This window comes from Lepisma saccharinum, chromosome 13, assembly GCF_977018435.1.
Source record: "Lepisma saccharinum chromosome 13, izLepSacc3.1, whole genome shotgun sequence".
NCBI lineage: Eukaryota > Metazoa > Arthropoda > Insecta > Zygentoma > Lepismatidae > Lepisma > Lepisma saccharinum.
The window spans coordinates 10245933-10271416 of NC_139241.1; the positions used below are offsets into that span (position 1 = coordinate 10245933).

A 25484-nucleotide genomic window follows, 5' to 3' on the forward strand; every position below is an offset into this window, starting at 1 on the left:
ATAGCCCTGTTAGCAAGTTCGCCATTAAACGAATATCTGGTCAGTGGAAAAGCACAACTATTATTTTTAAGTAAAATATTTGGCAATATTAAATAGGCAACATTAAATAATTGGGTAAAATAATTTGTGTGAAGCATACTTCGAGATTCCCTTGTTAGCTTCTATCATCACTTTAATCTGTGGCTCTACAGCCCTGGAAGAGCCTTGGCCTATCTCCAGACTGCCACAATCCTACCTATAGGTGTGGAGATTTCAATCTGTAATGGGGTGACGTGTGGCCAACAGGTTGAACCCTCAGCCGCTACTGGAGCTTTCCGAAACCAGTTTACGCTACTCTCCCGTAGCCAGGGGGTGCCCACCCTACAGGAGGGATTATGGCTCAGACTGTGCCATGGAGATTTTTTTTGGGGGGGGGGATTTTTTCCATTCAAATAATATAAAATTCAACATTTATGTATTTTTCTAAAATATATGTAAAAAAAATACACGTTAAATGCACCATATATAATCCATTACTTGAAGAAAATAAGGTATTTTGGGGCAATGGTGCCCACAGGTTAGTTTGTGGACGCAAGTTTTCCCAAATTGGGGGGGGGACTTCTATGATGGAAATTCGATGTAACCAATATAATGTTGGACACAAGTTGTATTACGCTATCAATTAAGCATCTGCTATATAAATAGCAATTTTTAGACTTTCAAGGGAATTATAGGCATAATATGAATTATCGGGGAGGGGGTAATATTTAACTATTACATATTAGAACTAACTAGCACTCTAGCATTCTTAAACCCGAAAGTTCATGGCTGCAGGCACACAGACCTTCCATCTGTCCCTGTCCTGAGCAAGATCTATGTACTCTTTTCCATCCCTACCAATTTCCTTTAAATCTAGCTCAACATTATACCTCCATCTTCGTCTTGGTCTCCCTACTGGTCTCTTACCATCAGGTTTCCCAAGAATCCTGTAAACTCTTCTTTCCTCTCCCATTCGTGCCACATGACCAGCCCACATAAGTCTTCTTCATTTAATCATTCTAATAATATCTGTGCATGAATACAAATTATGTACTTCTAAATTATGTAACCTTCTCCACTCACCTGTCTCCTCATCCCTTTTAGGTCCAAATATTTTCATAACGATCTTATTTTCAACTACTCTCAATTTATGTTCCTCTTTCGTATCCATATAATATTACAGGCAAAATTACTGTATTTTTAACTTTAGTTTCTTAGATATTAAACGAGACGACAAGAGTTTATGAAGAGAAAACTAACATGCATTTCCTGAATTAAGCGTGCTTTTTATTTCCTCATTAATATAATTTTCATTTGTTAGAATTACTCCTAAGTACTTGAATTTGGAAACTGTTTCAAGGGAGTTGTTATCAATAACACTGTTGTGATGATGTGGTTCAGCTCCTCCTGTCGTCTGCACGTTGTGTTGGCTTCATTTGGTATTAGGACGTTTCTGTGTCTGCTATGTGATAATGGGGCTGTTCATTGCCAAATTTTTCCGGTGCCGGCGCCACCCCCCATTGCGTCCCTAAATAATTTTGTTCTTCATTTGGTTGCCTTAAGCTTTACATTGGAGTTCGATGGGATGGCTATTCAAACGTTATTTTCAATGAAGGTAAGAATTTCTCATGTAAATCGATAATAAAAATGGGTTTAGCAAAGCTTTAAGATAATGTAGCCAGTCATAAGTTTCCGAAAATTACATTCTCCTGAACCTGAGAATTAATGTATTTAAGCGCAACGGAATGGTTGTGAAAACGAGCTAAATATAGTATGTTTATGCACAAAGAACACCAAACCTGATGTAATTTGGGTCGTCTCTAACTGCCATAAATCGAAAATACAAACATTTAGATTTTTACACTATGCTTTGCTTTTGTTCTGGTTGTGAGCATGTGTAATTCAATGGCGGGTTGAAATCTAAGAAACTCCCAAAATTATAAAGAAAAAATGTATTAAGTGCGCAAATGCATGATATGTATTATTATACACTATGACTGACATTATGCCCTATCCGATAATTTAATATTAAGGTATGTTTTCATTGTATTAAGCAGATATTCTCCCCTCGTATTTTCATCCTCCTTTTTCTTGGTAACAACTATTTTAAAATTATAATACCTGTAAATAAGATAGCCCTAGAGGTTGCGAGACCATATTTACTAGGTATGTGGAAAAGTATTATATCACGAGAAAAAAAAGTCGGTGGTTAAAAACACTATTAAAAAAAAGTAAAGTCGCGCGGAATGATTATGCATTATTCTTGACCGGATTCTCAACAATAGATCACTTCAATTGTGAAAATTGCAAGTGACGTAAACAAGTGCTGTGCAAATTTTAAGGCTTTTTTGAGTTTCGATATATTTTCTATTGTTGACGATCGTCTTTTCAAAAGTCTTACTCTTACAGCACTGATTATTCAACTATCATGTTCAGACATCATTTCTGAGGTTAAGATGATATTAAACTTGCAATTTAATGTAATAGCAGCACGTTCGGCATCGATTTCTCCATGTATTTAAATGGGAGAACAATTGCTGATCAGAAGCGTTGGGATGCAACGGGTGCTGCCACCTACAATAGTTTGCTTTGACCAGGCCCATTGATTGGAAAGGAAACGTAATTACTAGAATCGGAAGTGGTCGTTACCACTGTCAGGGCTTTACTACAGTTTTCTCTGCCGAGTTAACATTACAAATAAGAGTTTACCGTTGCTTTGCGCAGAAACAACAGGTTTCAATCTTGCGATTTACAAGAGCCAAGCTGCCCGAATTTTGTAGTTAGTGTTGTTGATATCAGCACAATGGAAAATAAAGAATTATAAGTTGTGCATTTTAACATTATGCACAAATACGAGTACCAGATACCCCCAATAAGATATTGCTCAATGTATCCATAACTAGGGTAGCCACATTTCTAAAATAATAAAAACGAAACATACAGATTATAACATGGATATATTTAAAATATATAACATTTTCAAACATTATAAAATCAATTGCTGTTTAAAGCATTATTAATCCACAATTTTTAACATTTTGACAAAATATTTTAATATTTGAGTGAACTCTTGGCATCCTTTAAGCACTTTTTTTTTCCAGTGCATTACGATGAAATTCAGAACATTACTTATCCTCATTCACTAGAACTTGCAATATGCTTTCCACTGTCGTTAAGTCCAGCCGATTTCGTTCTTTGGTCCACTGAACAGTCATCATAGAAAATATTCGTTCCACATGCACGTTGTGTGCAGGGATACTGAAAAATGCGGGACAAATGGGCGACCCGAGAACATTTTCCAGGATACCGGGACATTTCTTTAAAAAGTGGGACAATCCTCCCACACAGCACACACGTGGATATCTTTTGAATATTTGTGTCAAAAGTTCTGGATATCCAATAGATATCCAGGAATGTCCAATTGACATTCACTGGATATCCATTTGTCCGCATACGTGATATCCAAAAGATATCCAGAAAGGATATATTTTGGACATCAAGTGGGACGTAATCTGGACATTATGCTTTGATTTAGACATTTTTGTATGTACTTTGGATATTGCATGAACACGAAAATTACAATTTTTGGCCTCATCTGGATATTATTTTGATATGAAAGGATACATGCAACAGTCAACCACCATGTTAATTGGTAATTTTCTTGCTCCCCCTTAAAATAGGCACTAGTCAAGTTGGATAGTTCAATGAACTAACCAATCTGTAACTACACACTGGTAATGAGCAGGCTGGAGAGTTCATATGAACTAACCGAACTCTGAGTAAGTGTGTCAGTTTTGTTCCACCATGGCATGGCATGGCATAAATCTGAAGTTTTGAGGATGAGTATCGAGCTGGGTTGGCTCTTGATTCTATGAAACTACTGGAATTTGACAATTTACATAATATGTATACATAAATATAAGGATAAAAGGGACACCTTTTAGTATCAAGATTGCCCGGGGTCTCATTCTTGAATAAGAAGGAACCGGCAGCAACTGTCGCATGCCGGGGATAAAACTGCAGGCTTCTGGTGGCGGTCTCGTCGAGGCAGCTGAGCACGTTGTGGCATCGGCTGTTGTGGAGCGGGCTTCTGATTGGTCAATCTGTCATGTTCTGCGTAGGAGGTCTCCATGGAGTTTCCTTGGTCGGATGACGTGTTAGCTGTGCGTCTAGCAGGAGCGTGTCTGCTGGTGTCCGATGGGGCACGTTGATCCTTCTTAACGGTGTCCGATGGGGCATGTTGTTCTTTCTTGATTGCTAGAAACAGGGGACAGCCCCTGTAGCTGGCGAAATGCTGTTGTCCGCAATTTTGCGCACGTAGGAGGTATTTCTTGGTCCTTGTTGGGACAGTCAGAGTAGCGATGATTTCTGGCACATTTTATGCACCGGGGTCTAACATAGCAGTGGCGTTGCCAATCGCCTATACGTTGACAGGCGTGGCACTGTAGAATGGTATTTCTCCACCTGTACATTAAATTGTCCCAATTTCTGCAGTTGGAAGATGCGTTGGAAGTCGGGAGTTTTAGGAAGTGTGACCAAAACCAATGGAATGGGTCATCTGGTTATAGCTGGATCGGGCTGTGTATGATCCAACATCTTGTCCAGTCACTCAGCTGTCCGCAGGCTCCATGAAGCTCTGCTTTATCCCTGAGTCTTGCTGCTCGTGTCGGCCTCAGTCGTGGAAGACCTCTTCGACCAAGGTACACCGTCAGTAGACGATATGCAATTTCCTTCCTTCTTTCCAGCAAGATGTCGTATACGGCACATGGAATCTTTGTTCCACCACGCAGAGCTCCTGATTATATAGTCATGAAAAGGAAGGGTTGGTCATGGGAGATTCACTTTTTTTCACTGCATTACATTTTCTTCTCATCCTTGCAGCTTAATGTTCACACATCTTTTGAAAAGTATTATAACACAATTTTTCATTATGTTTATAATCAAATATACCATTTATTGTGTTTTACGAAAACTTAAGTTTCTTTTATACATTTTGCGAGTGCCGTCTAGCGACTGCAAGTAACATCAACATCATAATGTATCCACATTTCACTTCATAACACTGTCTTTCTGGTTTTATTTTATTTTGTCATTATTGTTTATGTCTAATGAGTATCTCTATTGTTATATTAAATGGGTGTGTCTGTTGTTATATTTTTTAAAAATGTACCCACCCACGCTAAGTACCACATAATTACTTAAAACTTGCATCCAGCTTGTCATATCAAGCTTGCTATCGTAAGATTTCTGCGGAGATTTGTGATGCTATAAGCGAGCATTGGCCTGATTCTTGTATGCAGTGTATTGTAGCGTTTCTGATTCTAAAATTTAAAAAAAGTTCAATCGCTGATAGTAGCAAATAACAAGACGCTCGCCAACAAGAAAAACAGTCACAAACTTCTGATTCACTCAGGCCAACATTCGGGATGTAGAAAATTCGCAATTTCCCAACAAAGTCTGAAAATTTTCGGGATGTGAAATGTTGAAAATTTCCCGAAGCTCTGGAAATCTCGAATTCTACACGTCATTTTCACTTTAAGTGATTGTTTCCGTATTTCTGGTACAAAAAGTAACAATTTTCGGTAAGTTCTAGACATTTATAATGCAGAAAACTTCGAGAATTAACGACTTTTAAAAATGACCAGACTGCTCTGGATCCCGAAAAGTCGGGAATTCATTTCCCGAAGTCGGGATTGGAACAGGAAATTTTTGTCCTCATCCCGGTCCCAACTTTTCGGGATCCCGCACATCCCTAACTTTTTTTAATATTCGAAATACATCCTATTTATGTTCATTATTGAATAACAAGTTCTGGATCAGTTCTAGACATGTATTAGATATCCAGAATTGTATGTATTTTGGATATCCAGTTTTGGACAAGGTCTGGATATTTGGAATGGGACAATGTTTCTTACAACCAGATCTACCAGGTAACCAGAGAGTTCATGCGGTTTTTACAACTGCCCGTAGTTTTCGTGGGGTAGTATGCAGTTCAGCCGCCAGGAGACATGTATGTGTGATTGGCGGAAAGCTCATTCCTTGGCACGTCAGCTAACGTAGATAACAGGTCGCAGTCGATAGTTCGGGAGCAAGTATTCGCAGTGAACCATGGCTGTGTCGAATGCAGTAATCAGGGCGTGTTTACTGTATGAGTACAAGTTGGGCACAAAAGGAGCGGAAGCAGCAAGAAAAATATGTGCAGCATTTGGAGAAGGTACAATTAGTGAACGGACAGCGCAAAAGTGGTTTCAGACCTTCTCAAGTGGTGATGAGACACTGGCAGACAAACCTCGATCGGGCAGACCGAAATCTCTCGATGTGGACCAATTGAAGGCAGCAATTGAAGAGGATTCACGTCAAACGTGTCAAGAACTCGCTCAACGATTTCCGGTAAGTGCTGAAACAATTCGTGTGCACTTGCATGAGCTTGGCAAATCATGGAAACTGAGTAAGTGGATCCCGCACAAGCTGACTGCTGCGAACCGTCTCCAACGACTGATCATTTGTACTTCCTTGCTCACTAGGAACAACAACTGTCCAATTTTAAACCGCATTTTGACGTGTGATGAAAAGTGGGTAATGTACGATAACAAGAAACGCTCATACCATTGGCTATCGTCAAATGACACCATACCTTTAACTGCAAAACCTGCTCTTCATCAGCGGAAGGTGATGCTGTGTGTTTGGTGGACTACGGCTGGGATTGTGCATTATGTGTTCTTGGAAAGTGGTAAAACCATCAACAAAGAGGTGTACTCCGCGCAATTGCAAAGAGTGGCCGAACAGCTTGCAAAAAAACAACCTGCATTAGTGAATAGGAAGCATGTTCTTTTCCACCAAGACAACGCTAACCTGCATACAGCAAAGATGACCCTGGAGGTGATTTCTTCTCTCGGCTGGGAACTTCTGCCACATCCAGCGTATTCACCCGACATCGCTCCATCAGACTACCATCTTTTTTTGTCTATGGACAACCATATACGCAATCGACATTTCCAAACTCGCAAGGAGGTTGAAAACGAGGTGGTGCAGTTTTTTGCGGCCCTACACAAAGACTTTTTCAAACATGGCATCTACAGGCTTGTACAAAGATGGGAGAAGGTTGTAGAAGCGGATGGTGGATATTTTACAGAATAAATATAAGGTAAACACATTTGTTTTGGACCTTTTCTTCTTTGTACTTAAACCGCATGAACTTTCTTGGTTACCTGGTACACACGTTTAGATATCAAGAATTTGTCGAGTTGTTGATGTCCAGTTCTGGATATCCTGAAGACATTCAATGGAAATCCATAATATCCATGGATCTGATCTGGGCATTGTGGATAACCAATGGATATCCCTGGGAGATTTGTGCTGTGTGGGTATATGGGATGTCTGGCAACCCTACCCACGACTGAAGAAAGGCAACTTGCGTGGGTGCGATCTTCATGGCGAGGCCACATCAATGATAAGCTACAAGAATTGGTCTGTGAAAGTTATGTAAAAGTGCAAATTACTAGAAACACTGTTCTATTTTATTACAATTTCGTGCATTATTCTTTGGTTTAAATGGTAAAATAAGTATCCTGCATTTACACTTAACTTTTCCATCTCGTGCATTTTTTTACCTTGTATTTTCTGTTGGAATCATGGGCATTTGTCCCTGGTTATATAATAATAAAAATTGGAATAAAATTGGTTTATTTTATTAGTTAATAATATTTATCATTGTATAATAACAATTTTTATCAATTTTTATTAATGTTATGACTTCTACTATTCAATTTTTATCATTGTCCTGAGAGCCTGCAAAAAATTCTGGCAACGCCCTTGGTTGGAATAATGCCTAAATGAAATTAATTTGTTATTATTATTAACAATAAAAGTAATATACATTGTTTTTTGTAACTTGAAATGAACAATGCCCACTTCTAGAAGCTGGTCAATGGATCGGTTTGATCGACGCATACATTACATACATTTATTTTCAGCTACGCAGAAAAAAGAAAAAACACTGGTTTGTACCATCGTGCAAGAAGAAACTAACATTTTTCTCCCAAGTATACTGATTACGGTGCAGTAATACCACCACTACTACTAATAATAACTGAAGATTAGGAATTATCGCTACTCAGAAAAGTCTTGCAACAGAATAATATTGATTAATTTTGAATATGCTGTAAAAGTAAAACATGTGAAATTTCCCTTGCAAATATCTTAACTCGCTGCTTTCGTTCCTCCCATTTCTGCTACCATGAATGCATGCACACATGTTAGATTACCGGAATTGTATTTCATATATCTTTCGTACAGTGTTTGGAAGTAACTAGATACAAGTGAAGCCCCTATCACACGGAACTGGATTTCTAGTTAGTTGGCGATGAACTAACTTTCTGGGTAGTAATCATGGCCACCTGGCTGACTGCTTGACTGGTTTTGAGGAATAGGACATGTTCTAATTGCTACTAACTTCTTCGACTAGATTCTGTGGAGCAGCCAATCAGAGCAAAGTTTGGCCATGTGAAGATATTCTGTGAGTTTGTAAAGTAGCCTTTTTTTGTCTGTGGCTTCCGAGTGCATACAACACGAAAGGCAAGTATACAATTGAAAAAGCTAAAATATTCTTCCATACGTGTATAGTAAACGTTGTAAAGTACGTATTTTTTCAGCGCCGTTCTTCTACCTAAAACCATTTAATGCGATGCGATATTCCTCTCGGTTGGATAGTTATCGTATTTTAAAAGTGTGAAGTGATACGTTGTTTACATCTCACGCGGCCGCCATTATGGAAACGAAAGACTATCGACAAGTATGGTATAACAAGTACCATGTGAGGTGAAAACTAGCAAATGGGTAGTCAGTCCAGCGTCAACTAGAGCATTCCTACTAGAAATCTAGTTCCGTGTGATAGGGGCTTAACTCAGTTACATGGAACAGTTACTGTTTTTGAGAAAATGTAACTAACTAGTTACTTTTAAAAGTGAGTAACTGTAACTGAGTTACTTTTTTACGATAAAAGTAACGTTTTAACAGTTACTTTGCAACACTTAAATTCTTATGTAAGTGTCATAAATTATTGGCGATTTTGGACTCAAAGTGACCCGGAATTTGTTTCTGCTGTGATATAAAAGCCTATTCTTTGATATATTAATTCTTGCAAGCAATAGATGAAGAGGAAAAGAGAAAGTTGTTGTACTAAATTTATATCCTGGCGGTGGTCAGTCGGTAGGCTCCAGCCAGGTACCAGGAATTTCAAGGATTATCGTATAGTTCATCTTTCGTTTTGTAGACCTGAATTCCAAAGCGATATACACGCCTCCGAAGAGGGGTAAATTTCCCAGAAGCGGGATGATAAGCCTCCAGGATGAAAATTCCTTCCTATTGCTGACAGTTTGCAATTGTCAGTCGTGTGCTGTGAAGTGTCTCTTGTATCTGTAGTTTGTTCTTCTGTGACCTTATAACTTCCCCCTTCTGTAAGCAGCATCCGATAGTTTTTTCTTTGCTATAATATCGGATTAAGCTGAAAAGGGACGTACTGCAATATTTCAGTGTTTTTACGAAAGAATTCAACGATACTGGTAGTATAAACGAAACTGAAGAAGAAGAGAGCTAGCAAATGTGCATATGAATGAAAAACAATGTAATTGTTTCCACGTGATTTCATTTATCTCAGTTCCTGATAATTTAAAATTGGAAGTAAAAATATTTCGGGTTAGAATTCGCTTATTTATGATTATTCAGCATTTCTGGACATTTTGAAAAAAGTAATATATTTCAGTAAGTGCTATTTATTAAAGATTTAAATGAGAACCCATTTTCTTGCAATAACAGATACGACAGATCTCACCATTATTATTGATACAACAGTGAATTACAACACTCAAGTGGCAAACGAAAGAATCAGGAAAAGACTAACGATCATTCTAGCTTGTTTATGTAATCGTCGCAGAGAGAACTGAAGGGGTATGTTTGAAATGCCATTTTCACATTCATTGATAACGCACAATTATAGGCTACTACATTATATTTTTTTTCATTTGTACTACAAATTTATTTCTCTGACATGCCCTTTATGCGAAACAGACCTCCCTTCTTAGAATATGTTCTATGTGAGTGATATCTCTCTTTCTATACAGTTTCTAGAATCCCCCCCCCCAACTCCATGGACATTCCTTAATAACAACAATGATAATAAAAATACAAATGTTTAAGTTGCAGTAGCTCAGGTCAACCTCCGTGGCGGAGTGGTTAGCACAATGCACTATATGTCAGGAGTCCCGGATTCTAGTTCATTTCGAACATGGATGTTTGTGTTTGTTCCAATGAGAATACAGAAAACAGAAAATTGACATACGTAAAAACTGAGATACTACCGCATAGGAGTATTCCTTTAAAAAATCATTTGTGTGCCTGACTAACATGCGAGAGACCCCGGGTTCGTTCCTCAGTGGGAGAGAACCGAGAAATTTTTCTACCTGTTCAAGCGGCTCCAGCGTCCACCCAGCAGGTTATCTGGAGAGAACTGGGGGGGGGGGGGGGTTAAAGGATGCCAGGAACGCGGTGCTCATCACATTACCCCCACCTTCGGCCATGATCAAGAAAATGTGGGGCTCTAACTCCACACCCCCTATACAAAGGACAGGAGAGCACTTTATTTTGTAAGAAATATACGAAGACTTACATTATGTACCAGTAACGTAAGTAAAATACATGTTAGTCTTCACAAAATATTTTATTACAATTAATGATGATTTGTGTTATTTGGTTGCAAGAAAATTTTCAGCAGAAAGTAACTGCAAGATGCAAGAGTAACTTAGTTACTTTTGAAGTACATGTAACTGTAACTGAGTTACTTTTGAAAATGAGTAAAGCATTAAATTGATGGGGGGGGGTGTATCCAATGGGATTGGTCAAAGCAAACTATTGTAGGTGGCAACACCCCTGTTGTGTCCCCACGCTTTGATCGGCAATTGTTCTCCCATTTAAATACATGGGGAATTTGATGTCGAACGTGTTGCTATTACATTAAATTGCAAGTTTAATATCATCTTAATTAACCTCAGAAATGATGTCTGCACATGATAGTTGAATAATCCGTGCTGTGAGAGTAAGACTTTTGAAAAGACGATCGTCAACAATAGAAAATATATCGAAACTCAAAAAAGCCTTAAAAATTTGCACAGCACTTGTTTACGTCACTTGCAATTTTTGCAGTTTAAGTGATATTTTGTTGTGAATCCGGTAAAGAATAATGCATGATAATTCCGCGTGACTGTGCTCTTATTTTTATAGTTGTTTTTAATAACTGACTTTTCTATTCATATATCATACTTTTCCACGTAGCTAGTAAATATGGTCCTTTGTTTTTATATATATACACATTTATCATCAAGAATAGTTATTACAAAAAATATTTTTTCTTCTGTTTCATGTCTCACAACCTCTACTATCTTATTTACAGGAATTATAGTTCTAAAATTGTTGTTACCAAGAAAAAGGACAAAAATACGAGGGGAGAATATCTGCTTAATACAATGAAAACATACGTTAATATTAAATTATCGGATAGGGCATAATGTCAGTCATAGTGTATAATAATATATATCGTGCGTTTACACACTTATTACATTTTTCTTTATAATTTTGGGAGTTTCTTCGATTCGTACCTGCCGTTGAATTACACATGCTCGAAACCAGAAAAAGAAGCAAAGCATTGTGTAAAAATCTTGCTAGAAGGTTGAAATGTTACGTTTAGTTTGTTTTTAAAATAAATTACTGCCTTGGTCAGCATATTTTTTTTAAAAAAAATTTGTATTATCGACCCATGGCAGTTAGAGACGACCCAAATGACATCAAGTTTAGTGTTCTTTGTGCATAAACGTACTATATTTAGCTCGTTTTTGCAACCATTCCGTTGCACTTTAATATATTAATTCTTAGGTTCTGAAGAATGCAATTCTCGGAAAACTTATGACTGGCTACATTATCTTAAAACTTTACTAAACAGATTTTTATTATCGATTTACACGAGAAATTCTTACCTTAATTGAAAATAACGTTTGAATAGCCATCCCATCGTGCTCCAATGTAAAGCTTAGGGCAACCAAATGACAAACGAAAGTATTTAGGGGGACAACAGGGGTGGAGCTGCCACCGGAAAAGTTTGGCAATGAACAACCCCATTCTTGCTTCAGACAAAAGCATTTTCCTCAGCATTTTTCTTAACATTTATGTCATGACCAAAATGCTTCCGTGTAAAGTGAGATATCTTATGGCATTTCAGATATCATGACATTTCTCAATATAAACAGTAAGCCTAAAATTGGAATGGAGATTTTTATGGTTGGATTGAGTATTGCATTTAGAGGGATACGAAGCTCTTGACAAAGTGTTAAATCTTAGATTGGGCCCGTTCCGAAAGTCGCACGAGTTTAACGCGTTAAACGAGTTATGGTAACTGACCGTTCCATAAGTGCTTCCGTGCGTTTCGTGAGTTTCATTATGCTGTCCCAAAAGTCGCATTCCGTGCGTGCAAGAACGAGATTCACCAAACGCACGGGCCAGGATGCTGGTTTGTTCCGTGAAAATCGTCTGCTCCTTGCAGACAAAGCGCGTGCTGATGGATTCAAACTGCACTAGTTCGGAAAATGTATTATAATTTTAACAGATAGCGATATGAAGCAACATGCACAAGATAAGTATACCTTGACCGTTCTTAGAATGTGATTAAAATGAGTAACAGTGGCCATAATAGAGTTTTTTTTTGCCATAAGGACATTCCTTCCGCTGACGCCATGCGGAAACTTTCTCTAAACAAAACGCTGCGCCTGCGCTTTCGCCTAGAGTGTCCCATAAGTCTGTCAAATAACTGGTTTCACCAGATTCACGAGCCCAGTTATTTTCGTTGAATGCGTTCGTTTCGTTAAGACTTTCGGAGCGCACCCATTGTCAAGCGATTTCTGAAGTTGGGAGAATCTGGAAAAGAGTAAATACCGCCAGATCCTGACAAAGTAGGTGTGTGCGGGATCCCGAAATATCAGGAGCTGGTTCGGGAAAAAATTTCTCGACCCGATCCAGACTTCGGGAAATTACTTCCCGACTTTTCGGGATCCCGACCAGTCTGGAAATACCAAATGGTCATTTTAAAAAGATGTTAATTCTCGACGTTTTCTGCATGGTAAATGTCTGGAACTTATCAGAAATCGTTAGTTTCTGTACCAGAAATGCAAAAACAAATCAGTTAAGGTTAAAATGACATGTAGAATTCGAGATTTCCAGAGCTTGGGAAATTTTCCCATCCCGACCCAACAAATTCCGTCCCGCATCCCTCTATAAGAAAGTATTGATACTCCATTAAATTAATATTCTTGAAATCCTGCAAAGGAATGGATGTAAAAATTTTCTTGTTCGTTTCGCTCGCAGTACTGTGTTTCATAAATGCATGTTTGGCGTTTTACTGAGGTACATGTACCTTTTTGTATTCGCGATTAAAATTAACCGATATGCCATCTGCCGGGATTTTCAGGAAGTACTCTAAGTAGGATACGTTGTGTTGAAGTCGTTTAAAGCATGGTAAATATGCGAGAAAGTAAGGTCTACTGTTCAGGTTTTTTTTGTTTTTTTTTGCTCTAAATTGTTTTATGGGTCAGAACAAATTAAAAGTTTTCATGTGTTTCCACCCCGTGGAATCAACAAAATGAAATTTGTTAATAAATCAGGGAAAACGTAATTGACAGAAGATTGGTATGGGGGATATAACACTGTAATTCGGCAATTAAATTACGAAGAATGCACGAGTCTGCTTACTTTATTTATCGAGAGATAAATATATATTTCCATGAAAGTAAAGTTTTAAATTGTACTTTATAAATAAAACTTTTTTTTTTCCGAAAAATCATGAAGCGTCTTAACCAATGCGTCCATGTATTACCGGTGTTACGTATGTGTGAAATTTGGAACAGGTGCAAGTCGATTAAGAGGGAAGATGAAAATAGTTTGAGAATGAATTAATGTCAAATGTAACCAGAAAAAAAGTGGATATGCTAATGTTACTGTTTCATTCAGTACGATGTCCTTTTTCAGTGAGTATAGCCTGGTCATGAAATCGTGAATATTATTATTAAACCAGCCTTTCTCTTTCGAGAAAGAACTGCAACGATATGTTCGCAATTTTCTCCTGTCCCAGCTTTTCAAGTACAGGTCAATTTCAATTCCTTTATTTTCAAATAATTTCCGAGAACCCCAGTTACATGACGTGCAGATGATACAGCACTGCTTTGGACAACCAGTGCGTATACATAGTTTCGTCTGCATTTTCAGTGTTATTTTTGCTTATCGTAATTAAATGCTTCGTTCTCAGTACAGCTTCACGTTTGTTAGAGTACCTAGAATTCACATCGCATTCGCAATATTTAAAAATAATGCGTAATTTAAACGTTTTCTACCATACCAGTCATGACAACACGCTGCTCTTTTGTACTACTGCTGAATGTAAACAAAGATCTATCCTACTTAGAGCGGCCATATTGGAAGCGACACTAGCGCTCAGGTGGTAATTTTAATCGCGAATTGTAGCTGCATTACAAGACATGAGCGATATTCTCGATATACATTATTAACATCACCTCTTAAAATATAATGCTTAATTTTCGTATACTGCTTAATACCGTGCGTCCATTTCGATCTGCAGCCGAGAGATCGGGAGAAACGTGGCGGGCGGCGCTGACGGAGATGCCGACATTTGAGGCCTGTAATGCCCGCTTATTTTTGTGGACATCTTGCAAAACTAGCACTAACCTGTGTTATAACACGCAAAAGTTCTTCTGTAATTCTTCCAAGTTCCACCCTTATATACACAAATAAATACGCTTTAGAAATTATATTAAGAGCCACAGATAATACTCTGTAAAACATTTTAATCATAGTTTTGACCAGTAACGTCCTGCTTAAGTTTATATCCTTGAAAGAGTTTTGTGTCGATGGGGATCGTTTGGAGGTTTCGAATGTGCAACACTGTATCAAGATTACCCTGCAGACGAACCGTTAAAAGCTAATGCTGCATTTGGCGGATGCCGAAGAGTATAAACAAAGATGGTGGCAAGTAGTGTATCTGTTGCTGTGGAACTGCGGTGTATAATGAAATTTCTCGTGAAGGAGAAGGTGAAACCTGCTGAAATTTGGCGTAGACTGCAAACACAGTATGGTGAACAAACACTGTCACGGGCAGGAGTATACGAATGGTGTCAACAGTTCAGTGAAGGACGGGAGTTGGTAGCAAAATGATCCGCACGGACACGTTCGCCCAACTGCAGTCACTCCGGTGAATATCGGGCGTGTTCAGCAAGTTATCCTTGAAAATCGGTGAGTAACAGTGCGTGACGTAGCGCATGCAGTCAATATCGGTGTTGTACGTGGGGCCGTTGGGAAGAAAAGACCTGGAATGTTGTCGAAACATGTCATTCTTCTCCATGACAATGCCAGGCCACACACGGCCCATTTGACTCAAACAACGCTGGCCAACTTGCTCTGGGAGTTTTTACCACACAGTCCTTACAGTCCAGAGTTAGCCCCCAGTGATTTCCACTTGTTTGGGGCTCTTAAAGAGCATTTGGGCAGCACGCAATTCCAGGCAGATGAGGAACTCAAGAACGCTGTCCTGCAGTGGTTACGAGACCAACCTACATCTTTCTACGCCAAAGGCATCACGGAACTTCCACAACGATGGCAACGGTGTCTGGATGTTCAGGGGGAATGCTTTGAAAAACTGACATAGTTTGGTGCCTCTGTGTATGTATATTTCCTGTCTAGAAATAAAAGTCCTGGTCAACCTTGAACGACTCTTGTACATGAATCTAAAGAAGGAATATTTAGTTACGATTTTCGTCTTCTGAAAAAGTTTCTGCTGTGGTTGAAAATCGATCTTACGACCCTTGTCAGACAAGTCGAGCACGTTACCACTACACCACAGACTACACTTTTTTGCTAAGGAAAGCCCCTAAGCGGCAGCTTCCCTATCACACTTAGTTCACTTTTTATTCAATATCTATGTTATTTCTTTCAGGACAGAAAATCACAAACATCCACATCTGAGCCGAGATTCGAACCCGGGACCCATGACGTGATTGCATGCTGCACTAATTACTCTGCCACGGAGGCTGATGCTAGTGAGATCTGAAAGGCTTGTGCTTGGCAGATCTTCTTTCTCCAACAACTCTCAGTGCTTCGATCTTTTAAACAAATGAACGCACTACTCGCACATCCATGAGTATCCCAACACGTTTCACATAACCAACAGTAAATACCACTACCATACTTTGTTAAACTAAATACCTATGCAGTGCAATGTCACTTAAAACTAAATATTAAGTGTTTCTGGCGTCTGTGGTGTAATGGTAACCTGCTCGACTTGTGTGACGGCTCATCAGAGCGATTTCCAACAACAGCAGAAACTGCATTTAAAATTCACGAAACAACAGGGTGGAGGAAAATTACTTAAAAATCAAGAAAAATGTAACAAAAGAAGGGGAAAAATACTGAAAATGACATAAAGGGCCGAAGAGCATAAAAAGGAGATAACAAAAACATTGTTATCCAGTTCTATCTGAAGGAAAACCGACTGATATATAGTTTAGCATTGATTTGAAGGCTCAGAAAAAAAATGTTCTTCTTCAACTTCCGAGCCCTGGTTTCTGTTGGAATGTGACAAGAATTAACTATTTTTCGATCTAAAATGATGGAAGTTCCTAGTGCTTTATAATTAATAATAGAAAGAATTACTTAGAGTGTACGGTAATAATAATCAAGGATATGTTATGTAAATTAGTTTCAAAATAATTGCAGACTTTTCACATGTAGGATTCCTAGATTGAGTGTAAAGTTAGTGCTTTGAAATGAATCTCCTCTCTGAAAAATATACTTCAGTGCCAGAAAGAAAGAAATAATATATTGAGCTACTGAAAACATTTGTCAAATTCAACACCGAATTTACTTTTGCGAAACAAATAATTAAACTTAATTACTAAACTTCATACTCAATGTATCTCAACAAAATACTACAAATTGAAAATAAATGAATTGGAATGTTTCGGATTTGAACCCGCGACCCTTAATTCCTAGGATAAAAGAGATCTGTGGTGCTAGTACTTTACCGTCATTCGACAACATCACTTCTTACAGATCTTTTGAAACGTGGTAATGATTACGCAAATTACCACTTTTCTACTTGATGAACAGATTTTCGCTGAAAATTGCGAGATCATTTAATTTTCGCTCATTGCACACTACTTTGTAAGGTGTTCTTATATTTGATTTTTATAAACTGTTCGTAATTATGCCATTTTGTGTTCAAACTTGAGAGCAATTTCCTCCAGGTGGGAGGGCCTCCCCCATGGCGCAGTGGTAGCGTCATTGGCTTGTAATGAAGGGGTCCCGGGTTTGATACCTGGTGGAGGCACAAGTGGTTCGGATCCCACTTTAAACTGTAGGTCCAGTCCCGATTAGCCGTACTGTGCATAAAGTGGACTTAAAACACCAACTCAAACCAACTCCTCCAGGTGGACCACTAGGGAGTGAAGTGTTTCCAACTTCGCAATGGTTTCTCTGATTCAAATTTTAACACTCCGAATCGCAAGTATTCTCTAAAATTATTTATCATACATTAGCTTTCGGTTTTCCTCTCTAATAATATATTGGGTTAATATAGCTTCTACGTTCATGTTATAAACAATAATGTAAATCTTTCAGCACAGTATTTCTCGCCTAGTAGAGGACCTGTAGAACAGTTGCGTACTCTCTGCTGCTGCTCAAGAGCTGTGTTGCCAAATTAACGATTTCTGGACTTTCAGGGCAGTCAGGTAACATTTTGTGAAGTGTACATTCGCAAAGTACAGCCTATGTTTTAAAGATATTCTCTTGTATAAAAGTCAGCTTATTGAAACATTTCGTTTCAGGAAGATAAAAAGAAATTTGGTATTACCTGACATGACGGCATTTTGTGGAAAACCGCCAGGAATCACATGTACTGATGAGATTCTTTGTCAAAGTCATAAAATTCACCAGGCACTTGAAACCAAGTCGATCAGTTATACTAGGAAATCATTCATTAAATCAGGTGCTTTACTTAAAAGTGACTACAGGAATATCCCAAATCGAAAACAAGACATTAATATGAAATCTCGAGTTAAGGAAAGAGTTTGTCTTTTCAATTGTGCTCATTGTGGAAAATCGTTTACGAGGAAAGTGCACTTAACTAACCATATCCAAACACATAATGAATTCTTTGTTATGATGGAACCATTGGAAAAAGAAAATGTCCAAGAGATAAAATCCAAAAAAAAATTAAGCGAGATAAGAAATCGTGCTCCTAAATGCGCTCAGTGCAATAAGACATTTACTCAAATTGGACAGTTAAAAGCCCATATGAGAATTCACGAGTGTATAATTCCAAATGAATGTGGTGAGTGCAGTAAGAGATTTTCTAATAGAGGAAACTTGAAAAGTCATGAGGGTATTCATCCATACGAATGCCTTCAGTGCAAAAAGAGATTTTCCTCAAGTGGAAGTTTAAAAGTGCATATGAGAATTCACGAAGGTATTCGTCCATACAAATGCCTTCATTGCGAGAAGAGATTTACTGTAAGTGGAAATTTTAAAGCGCATATGAGAATTCACGAGGGTATTCGCCCATACAAATGTCCTCAGTGCAAAAAGACATTTACTGGAAGTGGAACTTTGAAATCGCATATGAGAATTCACGAGGGTATTCGTCCATACAAATGCCTTCAGTGCAAGAAGAGATTTACTGAAAGTTCAAAATTGAAAGTGCATATGAGAATTCACGAGGGTATTCGTCCATTCAAATGTCCTCAGTGTGAGAAGAGATTTACTCAAAGTGGAAGTTTAAAAGCCCACATGAAAATTCACGAGGGTATTCGTCCATACAAATGCCTTCAGTGCGAGAAGAGATTTACTTTAAGTGGAGATTTGAAAGTGCATATGAGAATTCATGACGGTATTCGTCCATACAAATGCCTTCAGTGCGAGAAGAGATTTACTGTAAGTGGAAATTTGAAAGCGCATATGAGAATTCATGAGGGTATTTGTCCATACAAATGCCTTCAGTGCGAGAAGAGATTTACTCAAAGTGCAAATTTGAAAGCGCATATGAGAATTCACGACGGTATTTGTCCATATAAATGTCCTCAGTGCAAAAAGACATTTACTCGAAGTGGAAATTTTAAAGTACATATGAGAATTCACGAGGGTATTCGTCCATTCAAATGTCCTCAGTGCAAAAAGACATTTACTCGAAATGGAAATTTGAAAGCGCATATGAGAATTCACGAGGGTATTTGTCCATACAAATGCCTTCAGTGTGAGAAGAGATTTACTAAAAGTGAAAGTTTGAAAACCGAAATGAGAATTCAGGATGGAATTCGTCCATATCAGTGCCTCCAGTGCAAAAAGAGATTTACTCTTCGTGGAAATTGAAAGCGCATATGAGAATTCACGAGGGTATTCGTGCATACAAATGTCTTAAGTGCAAAAAGACATTTACTCGAAATGAATGTTTGAAAGCCCACATGAGAATTCACGAGGGTTTTCGTCCACATGGATGCTCTCAGTGCAACAAGAGATTTACTTCTAGTTCAAACTTGAAAGTTCATTTGAGAATTCACGAGGGTATTTGACCATATCAATGTTCTCACTGCAAAAAGACATTTACTCAAAATGGAAGTTTGAAGACCCACATGATAATTCACGAGGGTATTCGTCCATACAGATGCTCTCAGTGCAATAAATAGATTTTCTTCCAGAGCAAACTTGAAAGTGTAATTGAGAATTCACGAGGGTAAGTAGATAGAAAAAGGAAACCCTGGCTTGTCCAAGTGAGGTGGACGAGTCGTTCCCTTTCACGATGTATTTTTTGAGGACATACAGCCTTCTACGATGTATGTTAACCTAACTGCCAGTGTTGCCAACTCCTCCCATAAAATTTTCGCCAGTCAATGTTTTACAAGTTAAACTAACCAACTAGTGAGTTGGAAACACTTATTCCATCATGCCCAATCTATTACAAAATAAACTAACCTCTCCCACCAGTGCATTGCCAACTCCCCCCTTGAAAATTTCATCAGACGAGCCGAAGCCCTTCATGAGCTACTTTTGCACATCCGTGTACGTGTTTCTCGAAGCGTTCATGAGCCTCTCAATTTCATATCCTGCCGGTCTTGGCACTACCTTCCTGTTAGTGTAAGAATTTCACGCCTTCGTTGTTGTTTTCCATTTAGAGTAAGCGGGCGATCTGATGACTTTTCCGCCTTTATTTTTAGTTTTTTTGTGCATGCGTGTGTGTGCCTCGAAGCCTTTCATCAGCCTATGAATTTTAAACCCTGTCGACCCAGGCACTACCTTCCTGTTAGTGCAAGACTTTCATGTGCTTTCGTGGTTGTTTTCCCGTTAGAGTAAAGGGGTCACATACCTTCATGACCGTTTCCACAACTCAAAAAGTGAGAAAAATAAAATTCAAGATTGTCCTCTAGCGAGGCCCAGGAGCCCTTTTTGCCATCCGGCTCTTTTCTTGCATTATTATTCGAGAAAATGAAAACTGACTAGTGTTATGGTGCATTGCTTTCTTTTCCCTGGTCAGGCATTTTATTTTTTCCCCCTTTGCTTCAAGAAAGGCCTTTCTGGTGCATTTAGCAACTAGCGACCGATTCTTATGATTGAAGAGGGCCGGCTCGCCAATGTTTTCGGCTGCAACAGAAAGAAAACCGGCGCCTTGTTTCCCAAGTACGTCAAGATATCAAGTGAGGAGTTCGGCAAAGCTCGTTACTTGCTCGACGATGCTTTGATCGCTTTTCAAACCAACCTGCCAGCCGCCATGGTCGATTGGATAACCCCACTTGGCAAAGTGCCAAAATAAATAGGAGAGGCCTTGAGGGGAAATCAGTGTACATTGAACAGTGTTGCCAATCTGCGTGGTTAACCACCAGAATATAACGGAAAAACTGAGAGAGAAGTAAAGGATTATTGCGACAAGGATACCACACAAACACGCTACCCACACACTCGCAAACAAACGTCACGCCTTTTTGCATTTCCTTGCAAGCATGCTGCACCCCGGCCATACCAATACCAATATGCGACAATATTCACTGGTTGGCTACACTCGCACCTCCGATCTCTCTAGCAAACCCTAGGTATTGATCCTCATTCTTCATGGCACTGTTAACCCAGAAGTGAAACGTCATCACTAGTGTCCGATACGGCGACAGTTTTGTTTGTTATTGTGTGGTGAAGTTTGCATGTTTGGGTAACATAAGCAAAAACTATTTTATAACCTAACTGTAATTTGGCTATGATACAAACCCGAAAAATTAATGAAACTTCACCATCAGGTGATGATTCATTCAGGTTTGTATTACGAATTTTCTTCTTTAGGAACAAAGCATGCCCGCAATGTCCATTTTATATAACTAACCATGGTTATTCAACCCCGTGTCTTTCTTTCTCTCTCGTTTCTGTATACCTGAGAGAATACATGAAAATTATTGCCCCCATAGCACAGTGGTAGTATCATCGCCGTATAATCAAGGGCTCCAGGTTTGATACCCGGTAGAGATACATAGAGGTTCGGATCGCACTTTAAAGCTGTAGGTCCAGTCCCGATTAGCCTTTCTGTGCATAAAGTGGACTTTAAAAAAATCAAATTTATAACATTTTTAATATCTCCGATATTATTACCCCTCTCGCAAATCTGACTACATATATATTTTAATGAAACGAGCATTCTGAATCGATTAGCAAGGTCAGTTTTATTCTCGGAGGCCTTTTTAGCCTGCAGAATAAACGTTTTTCAATATCTCTGCTATTATCGGTTGTCTCGCGAATCTGGCTTCACTTTTTAATGAAACGGTTGCTCTAAATCAACTTGCAAGACCAGTTTTCTTCTCACAGGCCTTGTTAGCCAGCAAAATGAACGTTTTTCAATATCACCGTTGTTATCGGTCGTCTAGCGAATCTGACCATACTTCCGTAACGCAACACCCATGCTGCGTTTGGGATCGAACCAAGAACCTCTAGATAGATTGAATTGGGTGATGTAGTTATTTCTCATTCATCTCTCAGATGGTTATCACTCGCTTGGCCTAAATGTGATAAATGCAAGAGGTTACACTTGAAGGAATGGCGATAGAAGTTAACTTAGGTTAGATATGGGTTTTATACTCTCCATGACTGAACTGATATGGATTGGTTTAGAAAAGGATATTACTTGCCTTACAAATAGATGAAGATTGTTCCTACACTTGTCCTCTCAAATGTCACTTGTCTGACCTCCCGGTCAGACATCGAGTCAATCACACACCATCGTCCAATAATCGTTCTCCACTTTCCTTCTCTCTCACAATCCGCAGACCTTTCTCTCTCTCCTATTCTCGCCAACTGATCACACCTCCTGACAATTCCAACACTCATGCCACATACCCTTCCAAGTCAATCACCCGACCTTTGTCTGATTACTTATTCAGCATTCCTATCTCTGCTACCTGCTATGCTAAGACTTTATACATCTTACCCAATACCTTGGGTACGATACGTTTCTTAATGAAATCAGGTGCTCTGGATCAATTGGCAAGGTTAATTTCTTCTCCGAGGTCGGGAAATTTACCAAAATGAATCTTATGATGATATTTTGTACTCAAGTTAGATAGATATATTTCACATTTCTTTAATTCTTTAACTCAACAAAACTTCACTACTACAGAGTTTGCAACAAAGTCTCGTACATTAGAATGACCGTTATCGGATTTTTAGCCCGTGGAAGTCTTTTGTTCTCGATGTACAGCCTGTCGCCTGCCTCGAAGGCGAAAATTTCCAGGATTTTATCTTCTTCATCCAGTTCCAAAGGAACATCGATATCCATATTCCCTGTTGAATAGAATCCGAGTTGCCGCTGGCATACTTCACTCTCTTGTGGCTGTCAGCAATTTGGAGATAGGGATACAGGTACACTCGCGGTACTTTGTTGAACGAGAAGTGGATCACTTTAAATCTTCGCCTGAAGAAAAACTCGTAGTATGGCTTGTAGGCGACCAAGACGTATATTCTAGTGTGCTCGTCGAACGGGAATAACCTTTCTCGATTCGGTGCGCTGTGCAAAATTATGATTTGAACGGAAGTTAGACCGCTTAATATTGCTTCCAGAGCATCTTTTTTTCTGGAGACCGAAGTAGCTCACCCAAAGCGCTTTCGACGGGATCCAAGCGCCCGGATATTACGATGATAACTTCTGGAAACTAAGGCTTCTTCAGATCACTACGAAGTTTCTTCACCCGCTGGTCAAGTTTCAGAATTTCAGTGTTGTCGGGCGGCTCAACATTTATTTACGAATTTTGTTCTCAATCTAATCAAGTAAATGGCCCCGAAATATATACAATAGCCTATTGCATTTGCATTGACATATCCTTGAAAAGTGGGCTTTCTCTGTCGCAGAATATGGTGCAGCCACAAGACGCATCCACTACATCTTCTGTTCCGAAGACGAAGCAACCCCAAGTCAACTGTCCCTTTTGTAATATCCCGCAAACCAAGTCCCACCTCAGTCGCCATAACAAAGATGTGTTCAACGCCCTGGATCGTCGAAAGAATCCGTCAGCATCACCAACCTCTCTCCAAATATAGGAAAATTGCAATATCAAAATATTTGGCCACCAAGATCAAAGCCGGAATCTTGAAAAACCCGAACGTCTCGCTCGAGTTTCAGATGTACCAGCTCCTGCAGAGGGTGGTCTCGGGTCGGTACTTCGAGTTCGACGTAACCACGCAGTTCAACATCATTCAGTACGACATGCCCGATTTCGCGGTGGACGTGTTCCAGACAGCTCGCGACGGCAGCCAGGACGCGGATTCGAGTCTGTTTGATTACTGCAAAGCCAGGAACATCTACATGAAGAACGGCCGCAACCTACAACCTCGCGCCAGACGATTATCTGAAGCTGTACGAAGCTTACTATGCTTTCAAAAGGGTCACCATGGGAGGATCCGCGGACATGTATTACGCGCCGGCGGAGTTCATCCAGAAACGGCCGATGTACGTGATAAACATGTCGAAGCGGAAGCAGGTGGTTATCAGCGACCGCACAAACATCAAGATCGTCGTGGATTTCCACGAGGATGTCTCCGAGAACACCCTGTGCAGCGTGGTCCTGTTTGCATTGAAAAGTTTCGATGACGACGTAAAGAACGAAAGGATCATCGAACAGTTTTCAAAGATTTTCTTTTATTTTGTGTGTAAATACAAAAATAAATACAGAGTGGGCGGAAAGTAAATCTATATTTTTATTCTTTTTTTCCTCCTAAGATATTGAAGGTAGAAACTTCCTTTTTTTTACACATGTAGTTTATTGTATACCATTATCTTCCATCAAACTACAACTCAATGTGTGCTCCAGTATTTTCTAAACACTGTCTTAAACGAACAGGTACGTTTGCTACGACTTACCACAAGAACACAGCAGGAATACCATTTATGGCCTCACGGATCTTATTCTCAAGTTCACCAAGAGTTTGAGGTTTGCTGTGATATGAATCCAAGAATCTAAGAACAAATTTTTTTCCATTTTCTAATTTGATAGTTTTCTCTATGGCAATATATTTATCTTTATTGCGTGGTATAATATTGATATTCTCTGTATCATACCCTAATTCTTTGGGTATGTAGCTGCCTGGCAAAGTCCACACTCCGTAAATTCACGAACTGCATGAAATCAGAAAACGAAATATATTCCCCCCTCGTTTTCAGAAAACCTGTTTCACGAACCCACACCCGTCCTTTCTGTGATGAAGGAAATTCCAGTGGGACAATGAATCTCCCCCCTATTTACTGCGAGCAGCAAAAGAAGATGGCCACGCCATCTATTGACCACCGACGGAACTGCAATTTCCAAGCGCAGCGAGGTTTATATGTAGCTTCCATTTCTATAACCTAACTTTTCTATGATTAAAGCTTATCCTTCCGAAGGAAAATAGCATTGAATTGAATAGGAAGAAAAGCACGTGTTTTTTTGTTTAGACCCAGAGCGTCGTCTGGTGAGAAGTCACTAATAATGGACTCCATTCATAAAAAAAAAATCGAAGTTCTCGAACTCTTAAAATAATCGATTATTTTAATTTATTATGCCCATCACTAATCTGTGTCGGTATTTGCTGTGGTATTTGATTTTGACGAAGTGGTGTAAGTTTGTTGCTTTCGGATGATCACCAGTGTATTGAAAATTGTGAATAACTGTGATTGAAAGTAGGGTAAAATTTTCATACCCGTCAAACGTATTTCTTCAATTTTACAGGAGAAAGTACTTACCGAAATGGGTCTCTGAAGTGGTTTTCCCCCCTCGCATCAAGGTAAATGTCTGTTATATCGGAGACACATTTCTTCATTTTTACAGAAGAAACTACTTACGGAAATGAGTTTCTGTAGCATTTTG

The 25484-nt window shown here is 39.0% G+C and overlaps 1 protein-coding gene across 2 annotated transcripts in view; it reads left to right on the forward strand.

The window, feature by feature from the left end:
- LOC145996872 (uncharacterized) overlaps positions 1-25484 on the forward strand; it is an 87820-nt gene that overhangs the window by 33852 nt on the left and 28484 nt on the right. The window contains exon 4 of one of the 2 annotated variants that reach the window (XM_083133421.1): positions 16061-16128. The exons of the other annotated variant lie outside the window; for it this stretch is intronic. Within the exon in view, the coding sequence (XP_082989547.1) occupies positions 16061-16121 (61 nt within the window). The 3' untranslated portion in view covers positions 16122-16128. Of the gene's footprint in view, positions 1-16060; positions 16129-25484 lie in introns of those variants that run through there. 2 annotated transcript variants of the gene reach the window in all.